This window comes from Coturnix japonica, chromosome 5 (genome assembly GCF_054131305.1).
Source record: "Coturnix japonica strain WE chromosome 5, WE-NBRP24, whole genome shotgun sequence".
NCBI classification, from domain to species: domain Eukaryota; kingdom Metazoa; phylum Chordata; class Aves; order Galliformes; family Phasianidae; genus Coturnix; species Coturnix japonica.
The window spans coordinates 10,467,685-10,482,824 of NC_140667.1; the positions used below are offsets into that span (position 1 = coordinate 10,467,685).

A 15,140-nucleotide genomic window follows, 5' to 3' on the forward strand; every position below is an offset into this window, starting at 1 on the left:
AACGTTTGCAAAACCGCCTTCAAACAACCTCGCCGGTTAAAACGAAACTATTTGCTCCTCTACAGTTCAAGTTAGGTCTGCGCGGAGGGTCAGCAACCCAGCGGTCCAAAACACAGGCACGAAAGGCGTATTAACATAAGCTGTGCATTAAGACTTTATACGCCTGACAGTAATGGCTCTGCGCCGCGCGCCGTATCAACTCGCAGATGCTCCGGCAGCAAAATACAGTATTTTGGGTGCATCCCCGCTCTGCCCAAGGACAACCGTGAAGCAAGAGGGCACTAAGGACCGACAGCGCTCGGGGTGACGCTTTAACCCAGTCTGTCCCGAACAGCAACGTGCCGCCCTCAAGTTACAAGCATCGCATAGCGCAGCACTCCGCGCGACGCTCACACGGGAGGATCGCACGCGGCTTCACGACGCATCCCCCGCTGCAGCCCAACTTCCCCGGCTGGGGGCAGCCAGTAAAGCTGCAACGCGACGCTCGCGGTGCCACGGCCGCCTCCACCCTCCGGGGAGCGGGGTAGCGCCTCAAGGACGGCTTATGCCCCGTTTGCTTTCGCTGCGCGCGGCTCGCCGACAGACCGAGGGACGCTACAGCGGGCAGCCCTGAACCCCCCCACATCATCCCTCACAGCCCCCAGACCCGGAGTTCAGCAACTCCCGACTGACCTGCCGCCGCCACGGGACCGCTAACCTCGCTTACCCCGCTGACCACGGCGGCGCTCCGCAGCCCGGCTTCTTCCAAATGAGCGGGCAACGCCGCGCACATCGGCGCCGAGCGCAGCTCACGGAGCGCAGCCCCTGCCCGGCTCCTTCCCCTTCCAAAGGGGAGCGCGGACACGGAGCAAACCGCCCCAAAGCGGGGACGCCAACACAGCCGCGAGACGGACCGCGCCTGGCGCTACCAGTGCGCGCACCGGGAAGGGAAAGAAAAGGGAGGAAAAGGGAGGGGAGTGCGACGTGCTGCCCCGTCCCACAGCGCTGCCGTGCCCCGCTGGCTGGTGCCGGGCTGCAGCCACCAGTTGCGCTTCCACCCCGCGCGGCTGCGGTACCTCGAGCAGGACGCGATGAAGAAGTGCCTTCTGCAGAAGTCCGGGTGTAAAGCAACAAGTGAGAGCGCGGAAGGAAGGAAGGAAGGAGGGAGGGAAGGGCACGGCGCCTCCTCGGCTCGGCTCAGCCCGCCCCGCCGGTGTCTCCGCTCTGCGCTCCGCCGGCCCCGGCTGCCACCACGCGCCGCGCACGCGAAACGCGATCACCAGCCCGCCCCGCTCGCAAACACTATTGAGCCGCGCAAGGATCCGTAGGGCGGCCGCTACCATCCGCCGTCCTGTGCGGGAACGGGGGAGCTCCAGCGCCGCTCTGCATCCTCCCGGCTGAGCAAGAACGGCTCGCACCGCCCGTGTCCCCCCGGTGCAGTGGGAGCGGCCGTAGGGCTGCGCTGGGGCAGCTGCAGGAGGAAGCGGCGCTGTGCGAACCATGATCATCCCGGTGCGATGCTTCACGTGCGGCAAGATCGTGGGCAACAAGTGGGAGGCGTATCTCGGGCTCCTGCAGGCGGAGTACACCGAGGGGTGGGTGTCATTAACAGCACACGCTAATACCTTGCTATAAACTAAGCTCAGAGCAATCATTGCGTTGCTTAGGAGCACTTACAAGCGGTTGTGACTCGTTTTGTGTTTATTCCTTTTAATCGTGTTGTTATTGGTTACTAGAGATGCCCTGGATGCCCTCGGATTGAAGCGATACTGCTGCCGCAGGATGCTCCTGGCACACGTGGATCTGATTGAGAAGCTGTTGAATTACGCACCGCTGGAGAAATGAGAGTTGATTGACCCAGCCACCAGCTTCTCCCAAGGAGATAAATGAAGGCCGACATCCACTTCACAGCTACAGCTTACATATGTAGATGTTTCTCTTTAATTCAATACATACAGGTTGTTATTGGTTTCTTTTTGTGAACTTTTAGATGCTTTTGCCAGTAAAAAATAAATGTGTTTTATGAAATACAATCATTTGTCTATGTAAAATGTTGAACTAGAGGAAGCCTCTGCCTGTGGCCTTTTTGGAGTTGCTGGGTAGAGTTTAACATACGCTTTCATCTCGCTATTTCCTCACACTGGTCATTTTGAGGTTAGAAATACAGTGTTTGAAGCTAGGGCAATCAAGGGGGGTTAGAAAGAGAGCAAAGTTCTCGGCTCCAGAAACAGCACAGAGGATGTTTGTTTGCTATGAATGAGGCATTACTCTTAGTAGGTTGCAGTACTAGAAGAGCTCATTGTTTCACTGCAACCTATAGAGTTTTGTTAAAAATTGGGGCAGACTGACAGCTCCATCACAGAAAACAGTGAATCAGGTGGAGCAGTGCTCCTCACTTAGGTAAAATACATCTGAAGGCAATGGATGTGAGAATTTATGCATGTTACTGTGAACAGGATCAGAGACTTGCCAAACACCTGCACTGCTCTGTAGCTGGTATGAGTGCAAGCTTCCCACTTATCAGTCATTTCATTGGCTTCATATAGGATATATGTGCAGCCTGGGACTGCTTGGCCAAAACAACCCACCTTTCCACTGCTTGCTGGATCAGACTTCTCTGCTCAAACCTCAAGAAGAGATTGTCTCAGAAAGAACAGTTAGAGGACAGCCAGCCTTTGGCTATAGCTATTACCCTACCAATCTCTACACTTGATCTAACTTTTCCATTTATTACAATGGGATAGTGGCTAAGTTTTCTCATATTCAGCAGTTCTGCAAAGACACTAAAACCACACACTTAGGCCTAATGCAAAGAGAATTAAGCAACTCTAGTATTCCCTTCAGTTTGCGGGATAGCTTTTGTTCTGTGTGACTGCCATATTACCCAGCAAAATTCACTTAATAACAACTCTTTCTGGATGTCTTTAAAAAAGGACACTATGAAATATAAGATGACTTTTTCCAGCTAAAATCCTGTAGGACCTTTCCATGTTACAGCAGAGCATTACGTGGAGATGCATGTAAACTTGCTCACAGAAAGCTCCAAATGCCAGGATCAGCTCCCCTGCATTTGTCCACTGAGTGGTACTGAAACAGCACAGCAGCCCAGACCGCTGCCTCCAACTGAGGCGGCCAGGCATCAGCACCAAAGGATCAGAGAGCCAACAGAACTTAGTTTCTCACTCTGAAAGCAAAACAGATACCAGCACAAGGTTAAGTTACTTGATAAGAAAAGCTGCGTCTCTTAAATGTTATAACGAAGAAGCAATTTGCAAAAACAAAGCAGGCTTCATCCACAGTTTCTAAGGAACAAGAAAAGCCAGCTTGGTTGCTCATATTACTGTTTCTCAGACAGAGAAAGTGATGCTGTGGGCGCCAACAACGCCCACTCTGCTATCGCTGTATTAACCAGCTGTTACACAAGGAGCAGCAAACGGCAGCGAGTAGCAGGACTAAGTCACAGCAAGCATTAGTATTCCTCCAAGCAGCAAACAACAACCTGCCTGCATCGCACCTTTTCTAAGCATAATACTGGCCAAAAAGCCATTTCTGTAACGCGGCTGAGCAGCTGCTTCATCGTGTCTGTATTAAAGGTTTTCTCAGGAGTTTTGTCATTGAGATGGTCAGGAGCAGAAGTAGAACTTAAAACCTGATTAAAAAATAAGTGAATTTTTCATTGGATTTCTATAAATCTCAGCTTTCACCTTTGCTTGTTTAGAAACTAGACCTGAAAATCATCATTACAGTCAATGCACAACCCTGAAGCTGTAAGTTTCCATAGAGATGCCTAACTTGCCATGTAGCTGCAAGTCTATGTTTAATTGGTAACAAACCACAAGGATCTAAACCACAAGCTGCCTCTTTTCCTGCTAATAGTTCCAGACAAGAGAAGGCAACCTCCACAGAAAGGGAGAAGGAAACCACCACAGTCTATTTGCCTCCAAAACTGCAGCCCAATTCCAAGTGTTTTCTACTTTCAATACTGAACCCAACTAGCACTCGTACTCAGCCCCTTCCCTGAGCAGAATATGAGCTTTAGTTAGACAGAAAGATTTTCTTACTCCTGCCAATGCTCGGATGAAACATCTTCAAAATAACATTGTTCCCTCCTGGCTTTGACCTCCCAGATGATGAGCACAGCTTTAATTTCCAAATTAATTTCCAGCATGTTTGCTTTGTTGTTTACATAGTGGTTTTGTTTTCAGATCCAGTTCTTATTCAGCTTCACTCACCAGCAAGAAAGCATTTTTAATTCTTCAACAGGAACAGCACAATGGAGAGATTTGAAACCAGGGACCAGAGGCATGTTGGCTTTGCTGTGCTACATGGTTTGATGTGTTGCCCACTGAAGCCTGTGGGAGTCTTCTCATTAATTTCAGTGGGACTTCAAATGGCCTGATAGCATGCAGTGCCTCCGACCACCTAGAGTCCAAGATTAATTTGTTTTATTATGTTCTTCTAAGAAAAGCTGTTGGAGGTACCCAAGACTTGGACACCCAAAGAGCTTCCAGACTGTGCTGCAGAACTCAGTTTCCTGTGCCTCAAGTATGTAAGACTGTAGAAAAAAATAAAGTTAACAAGTTATCCTTGGCTTCAGCAGCTCTGGCCACCTGGGGAGAGCTGCAGGGCAATCGGCTGCGCTTCGGGCTAGTGCTGGAAAACAGTATGGTATTTCCATGGGAGTAGCAAACCCTCATTTATTTCTCTCTAACACTCTCATGTAGAAATATATAGGAGATGTAGAGCCAAGTCATGCAGAGAGCACTGAGTTTTTAAGCCTCATTCTTATTTGTACTCCACACCTTTCTGCCATTGTTGGTCACAAGTTTTGGTGACCTACACCTTGTCACATACAGCCAAAGACACGAAGCCCCTGAATCTCCCCACAGTTTCCTTCCTAATGTATCTGCTCACCACAAGACGTGTCAAATATCATGTTTTGTAACAGCCAAGTTAGAAAATTCATGCAGAAAAGTATTTAATTTATCCCTCCCAAATACAAAGCAAGTGTTTTATTAAAAAGGGTTCATAATTTTCTGCCTTCAGGAGCTGAACAAATAGCGATCAGCGAAAGGCGTGGAGCAGCTGACAAAGAGCTAAAAGCACATATACTTTGGGGGATGCAAGATACTAGCAGTTAACAACAGACTTCAAAACAAGCCCCAGAGGCTGTGGTCAAGACTTTCCACAAGTACTAATGATTTTGAATTAACCCACGTCCCACTGCACAGGTCTGATCCTTGAGATAGGAAGAACAAATGCTCAATACCCACTCTAGAAATCAGACCTCCTCCTTTTAAAAGCTCAAGTAATTAGTGTGTTCAAAGCAATGAACTGCTTTGGAAAAATGGAACAAATCGGTGCCTTTGTGGACTGAGGTCAAGCAGCAGTACAGCTCACTGTCAGCAGCTGACCTTTCTCAAGCTGCTGCTCCCCTTGGTTGACCACAGTGCTATCTACAAGCTTCAAATTACTTTGGAGATTAACCGAAATGTCACTGTACTCACTGACATCCCCCTGGAGACAATGGGAATCCCTTCTCCATGGTGTGCATCGAATCCATCCCATCCCACTGTCTTGTCTTCCTGTGCTCATCACATCAAGTAAGACAGACTCCCCTTCGCCCATCCCCATGTAACATCATTGCTCACGTCCTTACAGTGTTTATTTAAAGACAGGCCTTAGAATGAATATATACAACATATACAAAGTCCAGTTAATGGAAAAACAGGATGAATGGTAATAAGAGCAGTGTCAACCACGTGAAAGTATTGATCGGTCGCTACAAACCAGCCAACAGGGCTCTGTCCAACTGTTTATCAATACAGTCGTGGTTTGTGATACAACACAGCCCTCAAGCTTCCCATTTACAAAGGAAGTGGAAGTTCGGAGCTTCTGTAATTGAATTTGTAAACTTATACACAGCAATGGAATTCCTAATATGGCTGGGCTGAAGGTTTAAAAACAAAAGCAAGAAGATGAGCGCTGCACTCAGCTGAAGGCCTTTCCTAGTAATGAGCAGAGCAGCCAAAGTGATTACAAACTTCATTTTTTTCTTAAGGAGCAATAGCAGTTCGACCAGGAGGTCTTCCTCCAGGAGCAATCTTGTAAATGAAAGCATTAAGCTTCTAATGGGTTGAGCGCTTCAGATCATTACAGAGATGGCCTCCAGCTCCACACTTCAGTAGCTTGACTTTTTTTGTTGTTAATTTCACTGACAAAAGTGGCTTGAAGGACCTCCCTGCTTTGGAGCCACTCAGTGTTGAAAGCAGCCTAGACAAGTGGCTGCCTTCCTCCACTGAACAGCATTCTTAGTAGGCAAAAAAAGAAAAAAGAAAAGAAGAAAGTAATAATTAAATTCCACTGATGGATAATTGCTTGCAATAAGTAAACAGAAACAAATGCCATTGGCCTTAACAGCTTCCATCACTGCCACTGAACAAAAAGAACGCCACGTGCTGCAGGAGCTGGGAGCAGTGAGATGGAGTAAGTTCCCATTTTGAATGCAGCTGGAATTAGCCCAAGACACAGCTCCCAGGGGCTGAGCAATGGCCAGCCAGGTCCAGGAGGCAAATTTGGGGTGTCAGGAGCAGAGCTGGAGCCTCCAGCCACCTCCATCCGGGCCTTGGCTGAGGCAGATTTCCACAAGCAGAGCTCTTCCTTCCATTGGAGGTTCTTATAAACAACCCTCATCCTCCCTCCCTCCCAGCACATCACCTCCATGCTTTCTCAACTTGAAACACCTGAAATTTATTCTAAACCTTGACCGTAATAAGCTGAGCGCACCCAGACAGAGCTGCAGGCCTTGGCTTCCAAGGGGAAGTCATATTGCATGCAAGGGTACAGCGATATTGCAAACTTAAGCTGGTTATTTCTCGCTTCCCTACTTTAAAAGCTACAATATTCAGGTAGCTTAAAGAAAAACAACCTTTGGATTTTGTCTACTCATAAATCCATCACAACAGCCTGGGGGAAAACAGTAAATAAGATATTGGAAGAAGAGCACAAGAGGCCAAAAGAAGAGCATCTCCCTCTCAGGGTGTGCTGTTTGCAACGAAAGCCAGGTACCAGGCTGTGATATTAGTATGTGGTATTGATTTGTTCTTAATCCGGAGAAATGCCCCTGTAATGAACTCTGCTGTGCCCTTAATGATTTCATATCGAAGGATGTTAGGTGCCTTGCTCATAACAGAGTAACAGCAACTCCAAAAATAGCAAGCCTCATAATAAAATGTTATTGAGAAGCCTGAATTTCAATATAAAAGGGACTCTGCTGTACTCAAGGGCTTACTAGATACAAATGCATACTTTAAAAAGTTGTATTAAAGTCATGTCAGTGGTTGAGGAAGAGGCAACGTGAAATGCTGCTTCAGGAAGCAGCTGAGCTCAAGGTTCCCAGCTCCACAGCCAGCCCTGCTGATGGGCACTGCCAGCCCCATGGGTACTTCCAGGCCCTGCTGGCTCTCCTGCCACCCAAACATCACCTGTTTCTACTTGCTTGCTCCCACCTACCATTTTGGGCCACTGCAGCCTGGGATACTGGAGCTGTGGAGCTGTTGCTTGAGGTGGTTCCCAACACATCCCAGCCCTGACAGGAAAGGACATGGTGGGGAAGAGGTCTCTGTATTGCCCCTCCACAGCTGCCCTCTTTGCCATCCACACATTAGAGAAAAAAGAAGCAGAAAGAGAAACAAAAACAGATCTCATCAGACCAAGAACAGCACCCAGGGTGCCTAGAGGTACCTGTAGCTCAGTCATCTCTTTTAGGTGGTTGTAGTAGATGCCTCTCCTGCTACTCCCAGTCTCAGTCAGGTATCTTGGTCTTGGCTGGAATAGGGTTAATTTTCTTCTTAGTAGCTGGCATAAACCATGTTCTGGATTTAGGATGAGAATCACATTGATAACACTCTGATGTTTTTTGAGCAGTGCTTAAAGTTAAGGACTCCTCAGTTTCTCATGCTGCCCAGTGAGGAGCTGGGAGTGCACAGTGCACTCATTCACATCTGATTAATGGGCATATCTTGCTTTTTCCACTTACCCTTTCTAAATCAATTTTCCCATCTATACTTTTGCCCAAATGCCATTTGAAAAAAAGAGCTTTGCTCTTTTCTAGCTGTGCAATGAGACAGAGCAAGACTAGGAAGCTCCGGCTCCTCTAAGCGCAGGCAGCGGCCCATTTCTCTTCACTTATCCTTATAGGTCACCACCAAATAGTCCCTGAAGCATTTCAACCTGTCCTGTTTCACACACATCCTGTGTTCCCTTCAGCTCAAGCATGGACGCCCAGAATGCCAGACCCTCCTGAGGGCCTGCTCTGGCCTTCAAATAACCCTCACCCACCAACCGGTTTCATTAAGAGCAATTAGAGATATCTGCTACTTGCACCAGGGCAGAGGGTGGGAGCAATTAGCTGCAGGGAACAAGAGGTGAACATTTGCCTCCTGTGCATCTCATGAAGGAGATCAGAACTTGGCCCATAAGGTTATCTAGGAGCAGGGATGTAGGCTGGAAAAAGCCATTAGCTCAGTTATCCTTAATAAAGACAGAATTGCCTTAATTGCAGTCAGTTGGGGTGAGCTGAAGAGCCCAGAGCTCCCAGGTTGCACACTTAGCTGCCTCCAGGCTCCTTTCCTGAGCGAAACAACAGGGTACTGCTGGCAGAGTGACCCTGTACTGAGCTACCCCCTCCCTGGGATGGTGATCAGATAGTACGGTGACAATAATGTAAAGATAGTAGTTGTAAATACCCAAAAGGTTATTTACAGGAAAAACTCACCTGTATGGAAGCCTTCAGTCTGCTGAGAACCACTGAGGCAATCTCCACCAAGAAGCAATCTCCAAGAGAAGCTGCCTTGGTGGTGGTCAGCCCTTAAATAAGGTCTAGAGGAGATGGAGTCAAGCTCCACCCCTTCTGGGAGCACAGCTAAATTACTCTCACCTGTGCTCCCACAGCTGACCCGACACTTGCCTCAGCTGATTAATCAGAGGTTCAGGCTGTGATTATCAATTTCCCACACACCAGATAAACCCTAAACTCTCCTTTTCCTCCAGACCAGCTCCTGAGCTCTCTTCTCTTGTTCCTGTGATTTCCCAGGAGCTCATTGGTGCTCTTGGACCCAGGGAGGGCTCTGAACCCTAAAGCAGTGAAACAGCAGCAGCTTCTCCAGTGGTGCGTGGAGAGCCGAGTTTATTTGTGCCCGTGTTCCAGAAACCTTAGCTGAAATAGCAAGATTGAGTTTATGTGAAGCTACAGCTTACGCAATGGAGCAAAACTAGAAGAAATTGCTGATGCTAAAGCAGAGGCAGCAGCTAGACACGGATTTGAGTTTCCCATTGATGGCTTTAGGAGTGTAGTGGTTTTGTGGGGTAATATCTGCTTTGGAGCAAGATGTCTATTGCTGAACCAGGGCTGTGCAGCGTGACACAGCTCATATAGGCAGCAAAAAGAGGTCTGCAGTGTAAGGGGACAAGGAAGAGAAAAATATGATCAGTTCTGCATGTGCAAAGGGGAAGAACAACAGGGCAGAGAGCCCACGTGTTGGGGCTGCTATTTCAACAGCCCAATTTGGTGCCATTAACTACAGAAAGTGAGCAGTAAAATACAGTTGATTTATGTGTTTGGGAGGTTGTTTTGTTTGTTTTTTTTTTGGTTGAAAACTGTATTTCATACATACGTGGCTTCCTTCATGATTCTGTTTTTTAGGGCTCACTCCCTGCTCTGCATTGTTTAACACAGAGGGGGGGCAAACCTCAGAGATGGGGTTTTAAAAACAATTCTGTGACAGCTGCCAGATAGGGCCCAAACAGCTGAATCATTCATGAGCCCATCAGCAAAGGAAACAGCAGGTCAGCCCTGAATTGAAGGCTATTAAAAACTTTCATTCAAATCCTGGTAGAGAGCAGTGGGAGAAGGTAAGAGAGGGAAAAGGAAATAAATTATAAATATCGATCCCGTTTGTGGATTGGGACAGACCTGGAAGGACATAAAACACAAAAGAGAACAAAATGAGAATTAGGCTGAGAAATCTCAGAAAGTTGGGTGTTCAAGTGGGACCAGATTTGATTTAGCTAAATATCCAATAATGCCTGGCAGCACTCAGCAAGCTGAGGGATGATGTGGGGGAGAGGAGCCAGCAGTGGGCACAGGGGACACAGACACCTGGGGCTTACCTGGAGTTTGCTGCAGCCCACGAGCCCTTGGAGAATCACTGCAGGGCCATGGAGCACCCAAACCCTGCCCACCCCTCAGGTGTATTCACCCCTCTCAGCAGAGGCAGCCCCAAACCTTTAGCCCCAGTGGCTGGTCATCGTTTCTTAATGTAGAGCATTGCATCCCCAGATGGGCAGCGAGTAATCAAAGCACATAAAGTGATGTGAGAAAAACAACCAGGCAATAAAGCTTGCTTGGGAAGGTTAAGAAAGGATTAACCAGGCAGCTCTCGGAGGAAAGAGGCTGCTTTATCACAGCTGAAGTATGTGTTGGGAATGTGGAGCACTGCCAAGTGCTGCCTGCTGCATGAGCTCGGACACTGCCTCAGTTTCCCTCATAGAAAAAAAAGCAAGAGGCTCAAGGTCTCATCCTGACGTTCCTTTACCGTGTCCTACAGAAAGGGCTGCTTGGGTGGCAATAGGGATTGCTGGGACCTCATTTCCCTCACTGCAAGGCTTTATTGATGTGGTATGTGGGTGCCAGCATAAGGCCCTGCTTGAGGCAGCTTGTCTCTGCTCAGTGTTGTGACAGGTAGCAATGCAGAGATCCCACAGGAGCAGAGCAGCCATCAGCTTCTCCCAGGGGTGCGCACACATCGATACACCTAAGACAAGGGGACTGATGCACTGCGAGGCTTTAAAGAGGCTGCAGGGCCAGATGCTATGCTGAAACAACAGCAGCGAGCTCACAGCTGCCCCTACTATAGAGCCTTTGGTTGCCCCATAACTGGGGGAAGGAGGCTGCTTGCGAGCAGGCACCAGGACTCATAACACAGCAGCAAGCGCAGAAGCTCAGACACACTGGCATAAGAGCACTCAAGACTATGAGGGCCATCTTGCATCAAGGGCAATTGAAGCAAGGCTATGCCCATTAGGATCATTTTACTCCGCTGTGAGAGCTACTAAGTGGAGAAAAAGCACAGAATAAGGGGAGCAAATGGGCAGTCTCCTGGCGTGGTTCAGTGTCTGTCCTCCTGGGGAGACTTCACAGCAGGAAAGGAGAGGCCGTGCCCCTGTGCCATTTCCCAAGTGCAGCACATTTGTCACATCTAGTGATGGAGGACATTACCATCACTCTGTGCTCCTCTCTCTCCCCCACTGCAGCCTTGCTCTGCCCCACAGGGAAACAAGGAAATGACAACCACTGCCAAAGGTGGGCTTGAGAATCAGCAAAGAACAAGGCACCAAGAACAGTTAAACAGGGGAAGAAAGGGCACATCTGTGACCTGGCTTGGGGTCAGTGTCTTGTCTGAAACAGAGCAGAAACAGGGTGACTGCTGCAGGCTGGGCTCTTGCAGAAGCTGCTTATTGTTCAATCTGTTTTCTAGTTTATTCCCAGCAAAGCTTATCAGCCCCCACAGCACCCCAAGGGAACATGGCACAGCTGCACAGCCAAAGCTCCAGGTCCAGGGGGAAAGAAAGCAGTGCTGGTGTCCCAAGAGGAAGTAGCACCCAAGGACCTGCGGCTGCTCAGCCCGTGGGGATGCTGCATAGTCATGACTGCAATCCCCTCACAGACACTGCAGAAGCCAATTCAGGAAAGAAATGGCTTTTAAGCAATTGCTGAGTGAAAAACACCACGGCACAGCCTCCTCAGTTGTCAGAAGGGGGCTCATTTCCCTTGAGGAGTGAGACAGGGTGGCCCGATTCACGCTGCACTCCCTAGTGAAACAGAGGGGCATAGGATGAGATGTGAGAACAGGGGTCAAGGTGCGTGACACACAGCCTCCTGCTGAGAGAGTAATGCTGCAGCAGCCCATCCTGAGGCTCTTCACGTGCTCACAATGTTCACCCTTGAGTGTTATTTTCAGTGGCTCCTGCTTCTGGCTGAGCACATTCTCTGGTTCTTTGCTTGGCTGCCAGGGAAGGCGGTGAAAAGGCTGAGGCCTGGAGTACGAAGGCAAGATGCTCACGATGGCACAAGGCTTAGTGACTTCAATTCAAGCAGCTGGAATTAGAGCCACCTAATTGCAGGAGCTGAATTAACAGCGCAATGAATCCTGAGAGCCACCGAGTGGCCTCGCTCATCAGTTGCAGGCACCTCCATCTGGCTGAATATAGACAAATTTCACATCCTTATATCAGAAAGGATAAGAAAGGGCAGGTCTGCTGCCTTCTTCACATGTCTGCCATGAAAGGAAGATCCGACTACAGCACACTGTGTAGGGCAAACACACTGCGCAGCCCCATTCTTCCTGCAGGGCAGGATGCTGCTTCCACTGCTGAGGAACCCACATAACACACACATGGTTCACGTTACCCATTGGTTTTGCTACACGGAGTAAGTACAGAGCTTTATTTTTCTATTGGCCAGCAACTTAAATTGAGTTAAAAAAAAATAATAAGCAATGAATATTATTATACAGAGAAAAAGTATACAACAACTCAATGGACACAAGCCAGCTCTGTTCATATCTCATTCTTCCTGGCCTCTCTCAGCCCTGCACAATGCATTTCAATGAAACAGGCAAAGGCAACTGAGAAGATATGTGTAAGAAACTAGAAATATTGCTTGAAGCAACGTGCTGAGTATTTTCCTCAGTTAGTAGTCAGTACTTGTCAGGAACTTGAATATAAAACAAGAAATAATTTAGAGATTTCTCCTGCAGATCATGACAATAATTTAGATTTCTCTTCCCTCTTTCCCAGTGCTGTAGGACAACGGACACACCTCAGTTCCTCCACCTCTTTTTGCATTAGTGTTAGGGATTATTTCACTGTGCTCTTGTTGATGGTGGAGCTTCAGGTTTACCTGCTCTGAATTTTAACTTGCCACCCTTCAGCCCCCTCTGAGGGACCAGTCCAGGATTGCTCTGTGAACTAAACCCCCCCACAGTGCTGCAAGACTCTTCAGAGCTCTGGGTGATTTTGCTGATGCTTGCTGCCAAGGGATGAGGTACCACCAAAAGGACAAGAGAGTGAGAAAATTACTTGGCTTATAGAAGGGCATTATCTTCACTGCTTAGAAACCCCAAATCCCTACAGCTCTTTCTGCTTCGTGGGTGCACAAAGCATGTCAGGAAAGTGAAAAGAAGATAATTCTGCTCTACCAAGCAGTCTTCTTGATGAGAACCCTCTCCAGGATGATTAGGAAGAAAACAATCGATTCCCTCAGGACAGGAGAGGCTCCCAAGGTCCTATGAATCCAGGCTAAGACCTTGTGGGCATAACAGTGGCACCAATTCCATGGCAGCAGTTGCATTTATGCCCTGTATGTAACCAGGATCCCACTGCAGAGATAACATTTAATTAAATCTATTTAATTAAATAGACAGTTAAACCCAGCACTACCAATTTACCAAATACACTGGAGCAACTGGGGGAAGATGACTCTACTGTTTACTGCTGGGATAGTCTGGAAAGTGGGCTTCCAGATCTCATTAAAGCCAGAAAACCCTCAACTGATTAATGAGCTCTTTGGAGGCTGATAAAACATTTGTATATATTCATTTCCCACCCCAAGAGAGACAAGCCTGGAGGTTTTAATTAGAGCATCAAGCCCAGGGTGTCTCTCAACACGTAAGAGATGTGATGAAGCATTTCCACTAACCAAACAGGCCGAAGGGTAGCATGATACATCAGCTCCACCAACAGACCAGCTCTTCGTCAAACCACACCAGGGGAAAGGCAGGAAACAACCCTTTGAACTTTCTCATTCACACTGGAAGCCACTAAATAAAACAGACTAGACCCAAAAGAATTAGAAAGCAGTCCAATGTCTTTGGCTCTGGAATTGCTAGGCAGCAGAAGGCTTCTTGTGGCTCCTAATGGCACTGCGTTACAGGGAAGCTTCGAGGAAGAGGAGGAAGGATTGCTGAGAAATACTAAGGCACCCAGATCTCGACAACATTAGAGCCGCAACAAGATTTCAGCTGTACCAAGTCGTGATCCTGATGAGCACAGAGCACAATTCCTGCCCCACACAACCAGACAGGCATCTACACAGGTGGAGAACAGCTGTGTTAGGACATCAGGGCACAGGCTGGGGGGAGAATGACAAATCTTCTGTGTCTGAAAGACTCAGATCTGGCTCCAGCTCAGCGCAGAAACATCATCTGTCCTCACAGTCAATGCCCAGCTCTGCTGAGACACTTCTCAGAAAGCAAACCGTGGTTCCTGTGTAGCATCCCAATACTTCCACGTCGGCTCAGCAAGAGCCCCAAGAGAAATGGCCCTAGATAAATCTTGCTTTGTAGTTACATCAAGGGACTGTTTTGCTAAAGCTTCTAGCAGAAGATCCACAGCTCTTCTGTTTCTTGACGATGAAGAGGACCTGCTGAATTCCTGGCTGACTTGCGCATGAGGAGGGTGACTTTCCCCATAAGGGGCAGGTAAGGCATTTAATTAGAGCGAAGTCCTCAAGTTGCAGACACTTCTGTGGTGGTGGTGGAGGGTGGTGAGGTTGGCAGGCACTAAGGGAAGTGGCAGAGGGGGAGCTGACAAGAGTTCCCATAGCTATTAATACGGCTCCTGCTTCAAACTCCTGTACAAGCAACAAGTGAAAATCATCCCGAAGATCTACAGGGCAGAAAGAGAAGAGAGAAATGCATGAAAAAAAACCAGAATGGATGCAGTAGAGGTAGCAGCCTGCAAACTAGAAGTCTGGACCCATATCAAAGTGGCAACCAACTCCAACCTGGAGATACAGCACTCCAGCTTGCAATGAGTGTAAGAGAACATAATCTGTGCTAATCTCATAATTAATTACTATCAGCTTCTCTAGAATGTAATTTGTCCGTATGCCAGAATAGAAGGGAAAATGAACAACTTCCAGAGATACCTGCATCTGGAAGTCAAGATTATTCTGGCTGTCTCCCCCCGCTATAACCATGTAGGAGCATCCACATCCTATCCCTTTATTCTTCAGACTCTCCTTAAACATTTGCTGACCCACAGTGCTGCTCCTCAATATGACAAAGCCAGAGCAGAAACTCTGAATGTATGAAGAATGA

At 48.0% G+C, this 15,140-nt stretch overlaps 3 protein-coding genes and 1 long non-coding RNA gene across 16 annotated transcripts in view; 1 reads left to right on the plus strand and 3 right to left on the minus strand.

Annotated features, from left to right (window-relative positions):
* Nucleotides 1-1,288, minus strand: part of TSPAN4 (tetraspanin 4) — a 380,904-nt gene extending 379,616 nt beyond the window's left edge. For 4 of the 12 annotated variants that reach the window (XM_085548323.1, XM_015863759.3, XM_015863761.3 and 1 more), the window contains exon 1: nucleotides 1,056-1,283. The gene's annotated coding sequence lies outside the window, so the exon portion shown is untranslated. Of the gene's footprint in view, nucleotides 1-672 lie in introns of all 12 variants that reach the window. The other 8 variants (XM_085548324.1, XM_015863754.3, XM_085548322.1 and 5 more) reach the window with 5 other exon arrangements.
* Nucleotides 1,289-1,433: 145 nt separating this feature from the next.
* POLR2L (RNA polymerase II, I and III subunit L) lies at nucleotides 1,434-2,012 on the plus strand. Its single transcript, XM_015863765.2, has 2 exons — nucleotides 1,434-1,574; nucleotides 1,716-2,012. Exons 1-2 carry the CDS (start codon nucleotides 1,480-1,482, stop codon nucleotides 1,822-1,824), a joined length of 204 nt encoding a protein of 67 aa, XP_015719251.1. The 5' UTR covers nucleotides 1,434-1,479; the 3' UTR covers nucleotides 1,825-2,012.
* Nucleotides 2,013-6,183: 4,171 nt separating this feature from the next.
* On the minus strand, nucleotides 6,184-7,833 carry LOC107314480 (uncharacterized). Its single transcript, XR_004307589.2, has 3 exons — nucleotides 7,723-7,833; nucleotides 7,492-7,567; nucleotides 6,184-6,289 (listed from the first exon to the last, which is right to left on the minus strand). It is a non-coding gene; the product is annotated as an uncharacterized LOC107314480 (long non-coding RNA).
* Nucleotides 7,834-12,451: 4,618 nt separating this feature from the next.
* Nucleotides 12,452-15,140, minus strand: part of CD151 (CD151 molecule (Raph blood group)) — a 28,654-nt gene continuing 25,965 nt past the window's right edge. For both annotated transcript variants that reach the window (XM_015863787.3, XM_085548348.1), the window contains exon 9: nucleotides 12,452-14,706. In XM_015863787.3, coding sequence (XP_015719273.1) covers nucleotides 14,647-14,706 — 60 coding nt within the window. In that variant the 3' untranslated portion in view covers nucleotides 12,452-14,646. The remainder of the gene's footprint in view (nucleotides 14,707-15,140) is intronic.